This window comes from Ailuropoda melanoleuca, chromosome 6 (assembly GCF_002007445.2).
Source record: "Ailuropoda melanoleuca isolate Jingjing chromosome 6, ASM200744v2, whole genome shotgun sequence".
Lineage (NCBI taxonomy): Eukaryota > Metazoa > Chordata > Mammalia > Carnivora > Ursidae > Ailuropoda > Ailuropoda melanoleuca.
In genome coordinates this window covers 101,394,206-101,410,861 of record NC_048223.1, presented here as the reverse complement: position 1 = coordinate 101,410,861, position 16,656 = coordinate 101,394,206, and the positions used below count along the sequence as shown (strand labels likewise).

Here is a 16,656-nt window from a genome sequence, read left to right as displayed (position 1 = left end):
GAAGTCATACTAACTATATGGTTGGAAACCCCTAGTGGAGAATTTAATTCAAATTGGTACTGGGTAATGACCCGAAGGGACAGGCAAAAGCTTTCCCAGGAGAACTCAGGTTCAACTCAGCTTTCAAAGAATGCCCACAGATAAAATGCTAAGGAGAGTGAGCAGCTTGCAGTCAAAATTCACAAGGCACACAAGGAAATAAAGCACCATGAATAAGAACCAGCGGAAACCTCAGTAGTTCCCACGGAAACATAAATTAAAACCTCAACGAGATGCCAGTTCATACTCATCAGATTGACAAGAAGTGTATTAAATTGGCATTACCTAGTGATTGCAAGTGCATACCTCCATTCCTACATTATATCCTAAAGAAACTCTTACACGTTTATCTCAGGAGTGATACACCAGAATGTTCCTAGCAGTGTTGTTCATAATGGAGAAGAACACCTAGAAATAACCCGACGAGCGACCTGACAATGGATGCACCGTGGCGCGTTCACGCATTGCCATGCTGCGGAGGGAGGGAGGGAGCCAGCCTCACTTTGTGCATCAACGTGGACGCATCTCAAGAATAATACTGAACAAAAGCCACAGAATATGTCAGGTAGGAGTTAGGTCGTTTACATAAATTAAAAAAGATACACCTCGTTTAAGGGTACATACCAAGTAGTAAAACTACAGTAAAAAAGCAAGAGGCTAGGATTATCACAAAATTCAGGACGGTCGTCATCTCTGGGAAGGTAAGTAGGAAGGCGGTATAATCAGAGTGGGGGCATTGAAGAGGGGTTGGGGGGTCTACTGTAACTGGATATAATATCCTTCTTTAAAGCGTACATTTTACACACTTCTGTGTAATCTCTCTCACAAAAAGGAATGATCCTTATAGTCCTTTCCAACCCATGGAACCTACTGTCAGAATGATGTGCTGTTCACATTTTCAATGCCAGCTTCTTTGGCCATCAGATAGAAGGGGCCCGAACTTCTCAGCAGTTCCTGAGGGCTGCCATACTCTACAATCTTCCCATTGTCTAGGACCATTATCCTGAAACAAAGGAGAAAGAAAGGTTTCAGCAGCGTCTTGAATCCTGGCATTTGTAAGAACAACCAGGACTAAGTCGTGGTGTAGTCTTTCACCAAAGGCTACAAAGCAGTGGGAGTAAAGGACTGCAGCTGTCTGCACTCACAGGGGTGGGTCCCACGTCTAAGCCCGAGAGTCAAGTAGTAGAGTATATACAGTGGAAGTCCACTTACGTAAGCTTTTTAAAGAGATACACTGTCTAAGGGAGCCGACTGTCTCCAAACAGGTTCCAAGATTACTGACACTACCCCCACTTTTAATGTACTATGTCAGATTTGGAAGAAGCAGAAAGCTTCGAGTCATTGTTTGGGGCAGCTGCTGAGACCCGGTGTAGCTGAGATCTGTGGTTATTATCCGCCTCTCGTGGCTTGGGCCTCCACATCCCCACACTCAGTCATCATACACAATTGCCCAGTTTGCCCTCAAGTCCGTTCCCTTAACTCTGTTGGCTTTCATTAGCTTGGTGTATGATTTTGGACAAATTACTCGAACTCTCAGTTTCCTCATCAGGAGAATGATGGTGGTTAGACCTTCGACTGTAGGATATCTTACGACTAAGGCTATGACTGTTGTTCAAGGGCTCAGGCGTGTGTGTCAAGCTCTGAGGCCACACTCACTTGTCGCTGTCCATGATGGTGTGCAGCCTGTGAGCAATGGTGATGGTGGTGCAGTGGGAGAACTCCTTCTGGATGGTCGTCTGGATGAGGTGATCGGTCTCCAGATCCACGGCGGCAGTGGCCTCGTCCATGATCAGAATCTTGGATTTCCGAAGCAGAGCCCGGGCCAGGCACAGCAGCTGCCTCTGCCCGATGCTGCAGGTGCGGAACAAAGCGGGCATTAGCCCCTAGAGACAAGGCCTGACGTAGGACGGGGTGTGGGCACCCGTGCACCTGCACTGCCATGTTCCAGAGCCGACTCTTCACAGAAGAGGCTAACACGATGTTTTCTAAACTCTCTCCTACCGCAGGTGCTTCGTTTTAAAATTCATATTTCTGGGCCCTACTCTTCTCAAGCAGATTGGGGAGGAGCCTAGGGACACGTGTTTTAACAAGCACCCCAGGCAGTTTCCTTGTGTAATGAGTCTGGAAAACTCGAGCCTGGGAACGGTTCTTTGCCTCCCCAGGTGATATCCCAGCACATCAGCAATTCCAAAATAAGACAGGATGCCACCAAGTTCACCGCAGCCATGTTTGACCTGACACTATTGACATAGGGTGACACTGCATCAGAAAGCCCCGGTGGCGTTTCTTAGTGGCCTTAGCAAACCCATTCATTATTTTAATGTGTAATTCTAGTCTCAAGGCTAATTATTTGTTCAAGGCCTTCTGCCTTGATTAGAGACGTAGCTATCTAATGACATGATGTCTTGGTGTGAGATGCAATGTATGTGGAATTCGAATATGCTTGTAAAATGCAAATCGCTTTAATTTGCTAAAAGCCAGTAATGAAGGCTGGACCTCTTACATACAGAAGCTTTGGGAAATGATGTGGAGGAAATATTCAGGAATTCGCTAATTGCTCTTTCCTGCTGTGGCCATTAGGGAACATATTAAACAGAGGGTGGCTAGACTAAAGTTCTGTAATTCTCCGTAAGAAAATGTCTGCAGGAGATGAGAAGTCACCCAAGACGAACTTCCAGTTTCCCTCTGCAGCGTCAGAACAGAGACGCGGCAAGAGCAGGTCAGCGGTACCGCACCCTGCCTGGCCCTGCCGGGCTTGCTAGAGCAGGCCGGGGCCGCCAGTCTGGCCTTCAGCTGCCGTCTCTCTCCACCTGACCACGTCCCGTCACTCACCAGAGAAATGGAAGCTTCAACACCTCCAACCCAGCTCTGAAATCAGGGCCCTGGTCATGCCATTTAGGTGTCCCCCAGCATGGACAGAGAAAGATGGGAGGATTTGTTCTCACAAACCAGGCGTGTCAAGGCCCCCGTGTCACATCCTGCCAGAGGGGCCCACACAGCCCCTCACGGCTGCGTATCCATTACACGACATTCTTTTGTACACGATCAATACGTATTTGTGGACTGAAGGGTCTTTTCCACAGGCCTAAAGACCCGCTTACATCCTGCTGGTTCCCAGATCTGTTGCAGCCCGAAAACAAATAGGATGGATTCTATACCCAGGCTACACACTGAAGTCACCTGGCCCCCTGATTCAGTGGCTCTGGGGGTACCGCCTGGGCACTGGAATTTTTAAAAGTTTCCTCAAGTGATTCTAGCATGAAGCCTAGCTGAGAATCCGTGCTCCAGGTAGCGCTTCTCCAGTTGTAATGGACCACACGTCACCTGGGAAGCTTGCTAACGTGTAGTTTCTGATGAGTGGGCCTCGAGTCAGCGTCTGCATTTGTAACAAGCCCCCAAGGGAAGCCAGAGCTCCAGGGCCTCCCTTCTGTTCTGAGCTTCCGCAGCTCACAGTCCATGCCCTGCCTACCGCTCCACAGGACTGGAGTAATCCTGAGGTACCACGGCCGGCCTAGCACCGCGGACAAAGGGGTGCTTCCCCTACCTCCTCCCACTGCCTGTGGGGGAAGCGGGTTATGAAACATTACCTAAGGTTGTCACCAGCTTCTGTCACTTCGTGAGACAACCCAAGTTGCAGGCCAGACACAAAGGATTTGAGGTGAGCCAGCTCCAGGGCCTTCCAAATCTCCTCATCTGAGTGGTTGTTAAAAGGGTCTAGGTTCATCCTCAGGGTTCCAGAGAACAGGATGGGATCCTGCAAGTTGAGAGAGGAGGGGGCTCTTGAGGCTCATGACAAAAAAGGGTCTAGCAGTTTTTTTGTGGCCAGGAGAAGGCAGAGTGGACTGGCCTGAGATGAAAGCTGGTTAGTGGTCAAGCTTTTGCAAAGTTTCCTCACCGAAGACCAGAAGGGCTGCCACAGGATTAAGAGGGGTTCTTGGTTTTTTTCATTTTGAGATTCATGTATGGATTTCCAAGTTTGCCTGAGCATATCTTAAGAAGGTAAGAGGAATGTTCCACACCCTCAAATGAAAACTCAGGGTATGGAAGTGACGGGATCGGGGTGGGCAGGGGAAGAGATAGTACAGTCATGGAAGACTTTACTAGGCTTTTGAAGAAGCTGCAGAAAAGATTACCTCAAACTGAGCGAACACCAGACAAACCAAAACCACCCCGAGAGTCTTGGCTACAGAATAGAGGAGGAATGGTTCTAATAAGGATCCACATACTGCACCCCCCCGACCCCCCCTCCAAGCCAAGAAGCTTCCAAGGCAGACCTTATTTGGTAGGGTCCAGAGAGGAAGCCAAACGGAAGCCTTTTTTGCTGATGCATTAAGCGTTCCACTTGCTGACAAAAACCTGCAGCAGATTCCCTCCGCTATCTTTTAACCATATCAAATGGGGAGTATAAAGCTTAATGGTTTCAAGCTTCAGCGGCAAAACTGCTAATGTTGATTGTAACAGTGTTGTGAACCCAGGATGGGCTATAGAAATGCTAAATAATCATCTGCTCTATTTGACTTCTGTTGTGTTGCTGCCACCTTGTGGTTAGACACTGGCAGTCACACAAGCATATCCCCCCAAAATGCTGAAGCTATTTTTGTGAGTTCTGGAAAGGATGTCTTAGGGAACTGGCTTAGGTGTCCTGGGTAGACTGCAGAAATGACACTGCTAAGTGAATATACACCAAGAAGGAGATGCATATGTTTCTGCAGAAAAAGCTGTTTCCTGTTGCATGTACAGAATAAGTTATAGAGCTCACCTGGGGGATGATTGTCAGTTTCTCCCGGAGGTCATGGAGCCCAATGGAAGCAATATCTACTCCATCGATGATGATCTGGCCACCTGCAGCCTCCAGGATTCTGAAGAGGGCATTTGTCAAGGAGGACTTACCAGCTCCTGTCCTGCCAACCACACCAATCTGTAAATACAGTTCCTTTGCACATTAGTCCACCACATACTTCTTTGGGGGCGGGGAATTTAGCCTGGGGCATTCGTAATCCCAGGTGGAAAGAGGCAGTGACTGACTACTTCATCTCTAAGACGTTCAACTGGTTTTGGTTTTGGTGAGAAAAAAGTACCCAGATGTCAGAAAATGCCTTCTCATTCTACCTTCTCAGTTGTTGGTTGCTGAGAACTACAATGACCTTTGGAAACGGACACATCAGCAGCTGTTATAATTATGACTGGACATTATAGGTTTTTAAAAACAATCTTTGTTTAGAAGTGAGGAAAAGGGAAGGATCAGGCCTCATAGCAGTTGAGAACCTCATCAGCAGGACCTCAGCATCCTTACCCAGACTTTCCCCCACCCCACTTTTCTACATTCTTACATCAGACCCCAAGTCCTCGGAGAACAGGAACACCACAGGAAGGTGTAGGACTTTGTAGACCAGAGAACTAAGTCATTCTCTCTGCAGGGACCACCTCCACATGGCTGTTCTCACCAGTTCCTTCCCCTCTACATGTCATGGCCCTTACAGGAAGTGAGCCCCCATCAGCCAGAGGTGGCGGCATCTTGTGAGAACACAAGAAAGAAACCCAACCCCAGTAAGTCTGTTTGATCCCTTGTTGATATCCTGCCCTCTGGTGGTGGCACTGTGTCCCTGCACCTTCCCAGGGCAGAAGAGGTGCCCTGAGCCTCTGATTCTCTCCCAATGATGAAAGCAGAGGCCAGCTGCTTTCCACCCCTAAATCCAACTGTGTTCTGATCATAAGGACTCACATTCAGGCCTTTCTTCATCTCCACTTACCTTCTCCATGCTCCTAATGTCACAAGTGATCCCTCTCAGGACAAGATCCAGCTCCGGCCGGTACCGCACTTGGTAGTTGTTAAAATGGATCTCCCCTTTGCTGGGCCAACCTGCGGGAGGTCTCTTATCAGTTACCCAGGGTGCCTGGCAGAGACAGGAAAAGAAGTGCTTTACATGGTGGCAACTCACTGAAAAGTCCCTACAGGACTCATGTCCCAGATTAGAAGGATAGCAGTGTCCTAGCCACCTGTGGGCATCTGCATTGACTGGAATGAATTAGACTAGTACTTCCAGAAGGTCCCTACCCTATTCAGTGAAAGAAACTCTGTTCCACGATGCTGCTCTGCGGACTTCCAGAATGAAGACACCTTTAACTTGGTGCATTCCAAGACCTGACTTCCCCCTAAACCATTTCCTATTCTAAGTTTCAAGAAACTGGGTTGAGTTAGAGCAAGGAAAACTTGAGGAGAACCGTTATGACTCCATGTGAAATTGCTAGACAGAGTAAAGATGCTCTCTTGAAGGAAACATTTTTCTTTTGCCTTGTCCCCAGGTTCTTCTAATTCCTCCTTACCTCGTTCTCCACTTTTATGTACTCATTTATTCTTTCAACAGCCACAATGTTGGTCTCTATTTCTGACGTCATCCTCACTAGCCAGTTCAGGGTCTGTGTGATCTACAGAAAAACCAGAAGACTAATGATCACCCCAGGCTCAGAAACCAACTCAATTGTCAAACTGCAAGGTCAGGCCAGTGCCTACTCTGTACCTAACACTATGCTGAGCTCTTCGAGAGAGCAAGGAAAAGTGTTAGTGACAATCCTCACCTCCTTGGGGGAGGCAATGAGACCAGTGTGGTCTGGAAGACAATTAAATGCTCAACTGTCTGGTGCTCTAATGAAAGCCAATATGAGCTTGGAGTGGCTTGGGCTAAGCTGGGGTTGGAGAAGCCGGCAGTTCGTAGAGTGGGTCCAGAACTCCTAATGTTCTTTGTGGAAGGAGCAGTGGGTAGCATTCTGTAAATGAGGAAAGCATAAGAAAAGGCACAGGGTAGGAAAAGGCTTTCCAAAAAGCTGCTTCCTCTCTCTGCTCTCAACAAGAACCCAACCATCAGGGTGGAGCATCTCCATGGACCCTCCTTTACCCCAGTAAACTCCTGCCTCCAAAAATACATCTAACCATCAGTGAGAGGTTGTCATAGTCTGGGCCAGTCTAGAGTCTGGGGAATCTGTGGGTTACTTAGATGCAAGCTTCCTTCACACATAGACCAGGGAGTTTTTGTTAAGCAAACGGCGGTTAAAAAGAGGGAGAGCACAGGATGTTGGAGAGAGGAGTAACCACTTTGTGTAGGTTGAACCACATGAAACTAATTGTCTATATTTGAATGTTTTTGTTTTCATTCAGTCTAATAGTTGTCTTTGCCCCATCTGCCCCAGGTTAATAAGCCTGAAAACGGGGTGGGGAGGAGGTAGGAGCAGTGGTGCAAGGAACTGAATAACTGGTGAACAACAGAGTCTTTTTGCATGCCCCACCATGACTGCCTTGGGCCTTATTAACTCCTAATGAACATGGCACCATACAGAACTGACTGATAGTAATGTAAACCAATATATTAGTTCCAAAAGAGATCATTGAAAGATGGCCAAATGACTCACCGAATGAGTATCATTTAGTGAATATGGACTGCGGTGCCAGCCACCATCTTGGGCACGAGGAAATGATGGCTGACCTGTATCGCCTAGTCATGCTAGGGATGCATTGTATAGTTTTATCAGATTCTACGTTATCAGAATTAACTCTATTCTGTGATTTAAGAAAAACAAAAGTAGGAGAAGATAGTCAAAAGACTTTCTGTTGCTGCTATATTATGGAAAAGAAACTGGGGGTGCCTGGCTGGCTCAGTTGGTGAAGCATGTGACTCTTGCTCTCGGGGTCATGCGCATTTGAGCCCCACCTTGGGCATGGAGGCTACTTTAAAAAAAAAATGAAAAGAAGCTCATTTATTCTCTTTTGATTAGAATTAAGCAAAGAGACAAAGAGGGAACTATCAGATAAGTCATATTGAATTGCTTTCTTTTTTAAAGATTCATTTGAGAGAGACAGTGAGTGAGAGAGAGAGCGCATGCACGAGAGTAGGGGGAGGGCCAGAGGGAGAGGGAGAGAGGATCCCAAGCAGACTCCACACTGAGCACCACAGACCCCGATGAGGAGCTCTTCTCATGACCCTGAAATCACAACCTGAGTCAAAACCAACCCACTGTGCCACCCAGGTGCCCCTCAAGTTGCTTTCTTAACTCCCAAGGGCAACAAAATTTTTGTCCATTTTTCCAGATGACACTGGTACCCACTTAGAAAGGGTAAGGAACACGTCCCTAGATTACACAATAAGTAAGAGACAGAGCCAGGGTTTGAACCTCAGTCTTCCCTAGTCCCTCTGGATCCAGAAAGGAATCAAGAACACAAACTCTGTGGTATACTTTAGATTCAATTTAAGAATAAGTGCATTAACTCCCAACTTTCAGACTCACATTAAGCGCGTTGGACAGAACAAAGCCCACAGTGTCTCCACTTAGGGTATCTCTATAAATAACCATCATCAGTGATGAAAAGAAGACAATCAGGTTCCCAATCAGCTCCAGACGAACTGCAAGCCACCTGTAGGGCAACAGAACCAGAGAGAATGGTGTCACTGATGTTCACCACCTTACCTTAACCAGCAACCTAGGTGTTCAGGGAACATTCTGAGAGGGATTGAGCTGGTTGGGTTGTGCTCTCACAAGATGCCTCAATTTGACTATACCATATGTTCCTGAAGTCTTTTAAATTAGATTTTGGAAAATAAATTGCATTTTAAAGGTACTAGAGAAGTTTGTTAGACTAAGGGAATCCTATGATTCAGTGGCTCCCATACTTGCCAAATCATAAGAATCGCCTGAGGTAATTGTTAAAAATACAAAATTCATGCAAGAAAATTCCTGGCCTCTTCCCCAGAAGATTGATTCAGGGAGCCTAGGGTGGAGTTCAGGAATTCACGTGTGTGTGTGTGTGTGTGTGTGTGTGTGTGTGTTTTAAGGTAACTCTACCCCCAGCCATGGGGCTCAAACTCACAACCCCAAGATCGAGTCATGCTCTACTGACTGAGCCAGCCAGGCACCCCAGGAATCTGTATTTTTAACAAATTTTCTAAGTGATTTCTTTCGATTAGGCAGGGCAAACAATGCCATCGAGAATCCATTTGTGAGGTTGGAAAGTAAGCACCGCATGAGGGTTCAATGTACCCTGATTTCATGATTTTATTTTTTAATTTTTAATTTTTTCATTCTTGGAAAGTATCTAATAAAGTATCTTTACAGAGTCCTGTCCTGACCTCTCCATGTTCCAGATAATACCAAGCATCATGAGTCTGCCCTTGACAATGTGGAAGCCACTCAGGAATTTTCACTTCCTGAAAAAGACCTTCCTCCTTCAAGGACATATCACTTCTTGCCAAGGTCTCATAATGCTGCAGAAACAAAGAATGCTCACCCTGCCTGGGGAGTCACCAGCTTTCCATTTCTGTCATCACTGGTTTTAACCTAAAAATGACTATGGAGTCTCCTCCCTCCACCCTCAGCTTCTTTTGCCACCCTACAGAGTGTCCTGCCTGTGGAGACTCTCACATCCGCTCTCAGGGATGCCAACTACGAATGCCCAGCTCACCCAGCACTTGGTCAGTACGTGGGATACCAAATGCTTAGAGAGGTCATTTGACTCACCAGAACTCTATGATATAGGTTGTGTTCTAGTCATTGTAAAAACAAAAACTGAGATTTTCCTTAGAAGGTCAAGGCGTTTTACGTAGCTCGGTAAATAGCAGAGTAGGCACAGGGACACGGTCTCTGACTCCAGAGCCCATGTTTTCTTCTACTTACGTGACAGGTATGTTTGGCCACAGTGAAATTCACATCACTGGCTACACCTGCCCTCCCACAGTTCATGCCAAACATGTGGAACCCCAAAGCACATATTTGGGTAAATACCCAGGCGCAGCCTCACCTGTTGGAGACAATCCAGGAGAAGACACATTTCTGGTTGGTGTCAATCCCCACTTCATTGTGTTTCAGAAATCGCTGCTGGTGCTCAAAGGCACGGATGACAGACAAACCTGACACAGTCTCACTGAAGTGAGAGTAGATCGGGGACCTGGTGACAGAGTCCAGACGTTTCAGCTGGCGGGCAGTAGCCACATAAAATATCTAGACGCCAAAAGTAAAGAGTCAGTCACACAATCACGTTGCATAAGCAATATCCCTCCGTTGGTAGCCCTGATCCAGCATCCTTCGCCTTGACGGGCACAGCCCATATTTGAACAGGACAGAAGCCTCCAGTCTCACCTCTGGCTAGATGAGAGAGACCCAAAGGAAGAGACTGGTGGGGAAAAGAAGATGAAAGTGAGGAGACTATAACCACATGAGAAATTTTGTCAGCCTGATCCATATTTTCCCAAGAACCTGCATACACTGTCCAAGCGACAGCTTTTGTAGCAGCTAGAAAAGTGGTCTCCAAATGGATTTTGTAAATTGCAGCTGGGACCTAAGGGGCGTGAAAAGTGGAGATAGGCAGGAAATGGCCAGAGAAAGGTATCCTGAGGTTTAGATAAAAATTGAACAGTCAGGTAAGTGACCAAACTGTGCTTCAGTGCCGTATGAAGGTGAAGATAGTTCTGGAAATATGCGGAGTGTTGCGAGTCTAAGCACTAGAACTAAATGTAACAGAGTACAGATGACTCTGAGATGCAAGGGGTGAAGGAGGACGTTCAGCGGGATGAGCTTCAGTGGTGCTGCTGTGAAGATTTGTTGAAACCAGGAAAAGCTGGGCATTTGAGAGTCAGAATTAAAAATGTTGTCCTTCAAGTTTCCTTAAATACACAGCTTATTTGTTGGTTTGTTATTACAGCTGAAAGGCTGTTATTGAGATAACAACGTACCTGAGGAACTTAACACAGATACCAGGGGGTGTCACCTTACCGTAGGTGACAAGGCTGCCCTTGAATGCAAGTTTTTCAGAATTGTTTTCCCAAGGTGAACAGATCATCCCAAAGAATCTCTCCACAGCTTGTGTCCCCTCATCAGTTTTTAATATGGGAATGGAGTCCCTTCCTCTTGCCCCAGTTTTTCTGTGAGGCGTGGCTTTCAAGCTACCTATTCCCTCAATGACATACTGACATTGAGCCTAAGTCATCCATAGATATCCCGGTAAAACCAGAACTGCCCTGAAGCGAAAAGAGATCTACCTCCTGCCGAAATACATCTCCAAGACATCTCCGAGCAGATAAACCTAAGCCGATCAAGGAAGCAGCCATAGCATAACCCTTCTAGAAGCAACCAATGACCTAACCATTATGGGGGAACTTACAGAACTTCAAGATCGTCCAGAGTCAACCTGAAGGTAGTCCTGGATCCAAACATAAATCTGCCCCACATAAGGTTCTGGGGAGCAGCAGGTACGGTGAGATTTGCCGTGAACCATATACCAACTGGTGCTGACACTTGAGCTTTAGACAGTGACCTATGGGCTCCTCGATATATCCATATAGGACTAAATGACAAAGATGCTGGAGAGGACCGAGTGACTAGCAATCGACAAAAGAGAAGAGTCTCAGGAAGGAGCCTGGGCTTTTGTAGGTAGAAAGGAGAGGAGACCTCGCTATTTCCAAACCTACCTGAACAGACACATAAATGATGCCAAGAGGAATGATGACGACAACGAAGATTGGAGTGGCCGTGCAAATCATGACAAGGGTGCTGATTATTCCCAGAAAACACAACATCCAGCTGCGCAAGGATAAGGGAAGGGTGTCATCCACTGTGGAAATATCCTAGGAACACATAATTAGAAGAATGGTATAGTAATGGATTCCTGTGCCATTTTCTATCTTCCTGATTCCAGCAGAGAATTTGTTTGATTCTGGGTTCCCAGTGACTCCTCCATTGAAGCATTTCATCATCTTCATTTGCAATATGCTGTTCTGCTCCTCCCAATAGCCAATCTCATTTCTGCAATTTCCTCATCTTTCTAAATTCCTCCAAACAGACATGGCAGTCACCCTTCACCTTTTTCAATAAACTTGGTAAAAAGGTTTTTGCTCTTCTCAGTGAAATTCTCATTTGTCAAGTTTATTAAACCATTCATTACATTGTAAGCTAACAGAGCCTTACAGGTGAATCCTCCTATAACCAAGCCAACGCAATTAATCTAACTGTACCTGGGTCCTAATTCCATCAGGTACCTAAATAGAACCTGGCGCATGACTAGCACTCAGTGTGCTTGAAGGCTCCGGTCAACAAGCCTGGTCACCCCCTCGTGACTGAAGAACCATCCTCTAGCTGGGAAATTGTTTTCTCCGCCAAACATAGAGCTTCAGGGGGAGAGGGAGGTGGAGTTCGAATGGGACCCTTCCCTGACTAGTGTTCTAACTAAGTAACCCAGAGGTGAAAAATGGGCCTCACTGCCATACTGAGCTTCATGTCATATTGAATAAATGAGCAGATGGATGGATAGATGAATGGAAAATGGTTTAGTATACTATACAAGGATGCCTGACGTATACTTTGGGTTTCCCTTACCTATTATTTCTTAGATTACATTGATTCTACGATTCTCACGATATGTGAGTATCAAGGTGAATTCAAATTATCTCTGAAGTGTCCCAAACTGGGTAAGTTTCCCATCTTTTTTTTTTTTTTTTAAGATTTTATTTACTTATTTGACAGAGAGAGACAGCCAGAGAGAGAGGGAACACAGCAGGCGGAGTGCGAAAGGAAGAAGCAGGCTCCAGCAGAGCAGGGAGCCTGAGGCGCAGCTCGATCCCAGGATCCTGGGATCACACCCTGAGCCAGAGGCAGACGCTTAATGACTGAGCCACCCAGGCACCCCTAAATTTCCCATCCTGAATGACTCCTGAGTCCACTTTCCCAAAGTCATAGCAGAATGCAAATAAGTATGTCCAGGATTAGCAGAAAAAAGAAATCCTCACCAGCTATCAGTTCTAAGTCGATTACTTTTGACCCTTATTTGGCACAGATTCTCCAGCTTGCTTTCTTCCACCCCGCCCCCTTCACCTCTTCTTAGGGGCTCAGCCATCAATCTAGAGGATTCTAAATCAAACTCTCCTTTATAAGCAGGAGCCACCTTCCCCTACAAAACTCACCATAAAATCAATGACAGTTTCCTTTTTTCATGCAAAAGCGTTAGCAAAATATGACAGTTGCCTTACTAATGCACAGTAAGAGCTCTGTGTTCTTTTTCAGAAGATTAATTAGATATATTTTGCAACATCAGAAAAGAGTGTGAATTTTTGCAAAATTCCTGTGAGAATCTCCCCATCTACAATTGTATGCTTTTTTAGGTTCTATTGAAGGCAGAAAGCCCACTGAAATGGTCTCCAATGACCTCATGCTCCCCATTTTTGTCCTCGAGGAAAGTGATAAATGGAGACCAGTCAACTTGCCCACTTTTGAAGCAGCCACTATGTCCCCAGAACCTGGCTGTGGGCTGGCCTTTCTTCTGTCAGCTCCAAGACCAAACAAATAAGGGTCCGAAGCTGCTCAGACATTTAAAAAAATGTGCTCTCTCTTCTACAAATAGAGAATCAAAACTGTGCTGATGACAGCGGACGGTTACTCAGAATTCCTTGGTTTCTGCCTCTGTTCCTGAAATTTCTGACTCCTACGCATTAAGAATCAGTAAGTTCGCTCTGGCCCTTGGAAGAGAGCCGTCTAGGATCTTAACATTCAGTAAGCATTCCGGTGCTATCAGGTGTTCAGTAAGTGCTGTTGAATACATGAATGTGAAGGGCTCCAGGATCTGCAATATGTGGAAACCATGTTTTAAACCTTGTTAAAATTATAGGTGGCTCTCTTCCATAGTCCAGACCCAATTTATTCTTAAAGCAGCAAAGATAGAAGCAGGAATGGACTAGAGACCAAGCAAAGGGTTATCCTGTTTTCCCTTTTACTCGCCAGCCTAGCCAGTGATTGTGCTTTTACTTGTGTTTTTCCCTCTGCAGAATAATCCTCATTTTGCTTCTACCGCCAACCCCCTGCTCCACCCTCTCCCTGGCTAAGTAAGTTCCTTCGGGGACTTAAGTCTCATGTTTTCTGACATTTCCCACTTGTCACCCAGGCTGAGCTAGTACTGCTGTTCTCAGTCACTGTTTTGTGCTCCCAGAACACCACTATATACACATCCTTGTTACGGGTTTTATTGTGTTCTACCATACTCCTTTATTTCCTTGTCTCCCTCACTAGCTGGTGAGCTCCTTAAAGGGCCAGAGCTTTTCATCTCTGTATCCCCAGGATCCTTGGGACCTTGCACAAGATACACAATAAACATCTGCATGCTAAGTGGACCAAAGAATTATAACTGCATGGTGTTGCCTAGGGGGACAGGAGAATTCAGTCCCTATCTGAGTGGAAAGATCTTCAGCATAAAAACACATCATACAGCCGTTTAGACACTTACACCAGCAAACCTGTTCACAATCCGGCCTGTGGGTGTTGTGTCAAAAAAACTCATGGGTGCTTGAAGGATATTGCTTAGCAGTTGCCTATGAAGAATGTTTGATGCGTACGTGGTACCATAGGCACTCCAGAGACTTGCCATGAGCACAAACGCACCTAGAAGTGGAATCAGTTTGGTCAGCATGATGCACAGGACTTGGGCCAAGGACGCAATGGCATTTTTTCCCCCGAGTCTAGGTAAAGTACATAGACCAGACAGATTCTGCAAGAAATGGCTGTCACAGCCATCAGACGTACCTTGTGCTAATCCCAGAGCTCCATAGACACCAATTCTCAGGTCCCTCTGAGACGCTGGATAGTTACTGCCATTATAGGTTTTAGAGTCATTGGTCCAAGCACTGAGCCAGAGGTTGGATCCAATATAAGCCACGGAATTGATCACATAGGCAAAGACGATGAAGAATATTGAACACCATCCTATTGCTCGTAGGTACTTCAGGTAGATGGAGAATTTCACCTGAAAAGCCCCCACCCTCAGTGTTAGAAATTCTAATGGCTTTTGGTGAGGAATTACCTAGAATACCAATCACAAGGGGGAGTGGAGACCCCCTGGAAAACTGGACAGCGGGTAGCAAAATTTGGTAATCTATGGTCTCTTTCTGCATTGAGCCAGGATAATAGATGCTGAAATATAGTGCAGGGAAAATAACATCACATTGTTAATGAGCTTCTGGATGCAATTAAGGGAGAAAGATAAAAACAGAGTGGGACAACCACACACACAACAGAATGGGATGGGGGTTATACAGCAGACCTTGGAATTTGTTTTTATTAATTTGGACTTAAGTTAAAACCCAGGTCTTAGGTTTAAGGTCTTCAGTTTTATTAATTTGAATTGCGGACTCTCAGATTGATTTATTAGTGTTCTCTGGCTCCAAGACTTGCATCTCAAAGCAGTTTTGTTGTTCTCTCCACACATCAGAATGGAATTACTTATGAAATGTGCTATGAGGATATTCACAGGAAACCTGTCATTCTTGGAAATATGATTTAATAGAAAGCCCAAAACCTCTACCAACATTGCGACGACGAATTTAATGATTTGCAAAGCACACGAGACCTATCTCTCTGGTAGATAAATATTCAAGTCATCAAACGAAAATGTTCAGATCCCAAACCTTATGTATCACCTCAAATGGTACTTTTTATTGTGGTGTTCACCTTTCCAGTTTCTATGAATTCCTTCTTAATTAGTTTTTGTCCTTTCACTAGTTCCTCCTTCTCCTTCACGGTTTTCACATTCCGAGTTTTCAAAGAGTTTCTTAGGGATTTCCGATGCCTGCTGTTGGACCTAGAAGTGAGAAATTGAGAAGGGGGGATGCGTTCCTGAGCATGCGGGTGCATCCCGGGGTCTTCTTGCAAGCACATGCAACAGGCGCTCTCCTTACAGCCAAGTGCATTTCAGAATGGATGGCTCTGGGGAAACATGCCACCTTACTCCACCTCTCCTCTCCACTCAAAGAAACAAAGGAAGAGCTGGGAGTGACCCAGGGTCCACTCCCTCAGGAAAAGCCCACAGAGAAAAAAAGAATGATCAAGTGGAAATATGGAAGTGATGAGGGCTGCCAGTTGACAAGATAACCAACCTGCGACTAAGTGCTCGATGAAAGCTGTTCTCTCTTTTCATGGTTAAGGCGGCCACATCTTCAGGGATTTCCTCCACACTGGGCATCAGCCCACAGTCATCTTCCTCTTCAGTGTCCTCATTGACTAGGAGATACATCAAAAGTTAGGGAGATGGCGACATAGAGCTGCAAAGTTCTATGAACAAGAATTATTTTCTGATCTTCCTGGCCCTTCAGCAAGAGATCCCAGATGTACACACAGGTTGGTAATTTTGCTCCAGAAATATTACTGATTAGTACATCTTCTCATTGAAAAGTACCAGGATAAAGGAGAGAGGAGTTTCTAGTAGAAGAAAAAATGGTCGAAAGGAGAGAAATATTCCCATAAGCTTCTCAGTTTCTTTGCATCAGGAAAAGAACTTTTTAAGGGTTATAGTAGATAAGCAGAAGAGTCCTAATTCCCAGAATCGACTAATGAGGTGAATGTAAATGAAAAATGTTCTTGAATTTCAAGTAACTTTACAAAGTTTTATGAATGTAAAACATTTTTTATTTTTATATTTTTTCTTTTCCTTTTGGGGGGGGGGAGAGGCAGGGAGAGAGAGGATTCCAAGCAGGCCCCATGTCCAGGATGGAGCCTGACACGGGATTCAAACCCACAACCCTGAGATCATGACCTGAGCTGAAATCAAGAGTCAGATGCTTAACTGACTGAGCCACCCAGGCGCCCCTGAATTTAAAA

The 16,656-nt window shown here is 45.6% G+C and overlaps 1 protein-coding gene across 1 annotated transcript in view; it reads right to left on the bottom strand.

Moving 5' to 3' along the window:
• Nucleotides 1-222: 222 nt before the first annotated feature.
• Nucleotides 223-16,656, bottom strand: part of ABCC2 (ATP binding cassette subfamily C member 2) — a 58,347-nt gene continuing 41,913 nt past the window's right edge. Inside the window, exons 20-32 of the mRNA XM_034663127.1 lie at nt 15,936-16,059; nt 15,511-15,640; nt 14,587-14,806; nt 14,291-14,445; nt 11,490-11,645; nt 9,824-10,023; nt 8,317-8,443; nt 6,364-6,465; nt 5,790-5,933; nt 4,799-4,957; nt 3,627-3,793; nt 1,696-1,890; nt 223-1,042 (exon numbers count right to left, since the gene is read on the bottom strand). Of these exons, the coding sequence (XP_034519018.1) occupies nt 913-1,042; nt 1,696-1,890; nt 3,627-3,793; nt 4,799-4,957; nt 5,790-5,933; nt 6,364-6,465; nt 8,317-8,443; nt 9,824-10,023; nt 11,490-11,645; nt 14,291-14,445; nt 14,587-14,806; nt 15,511-15,640; nt 15,936-16,059 (2,009 nt within the window). The 3' untranslated portion in view covers nt 223-912. The remainder of the gene's footprint in view (nt 1,043-1,695; nt 1,891-3,626; nt 3,794-4,798; nt 4,958-5,789; nt 5,934-6,363; nt 6,466-8,316; nt 8,444-9,823; nt 10,024-11,489; nt 11,646-14,290; nt 14,446-14,586; nt 14,807-15,510; nt 15,641-15,935; nt 16,060-16,656) is intronic.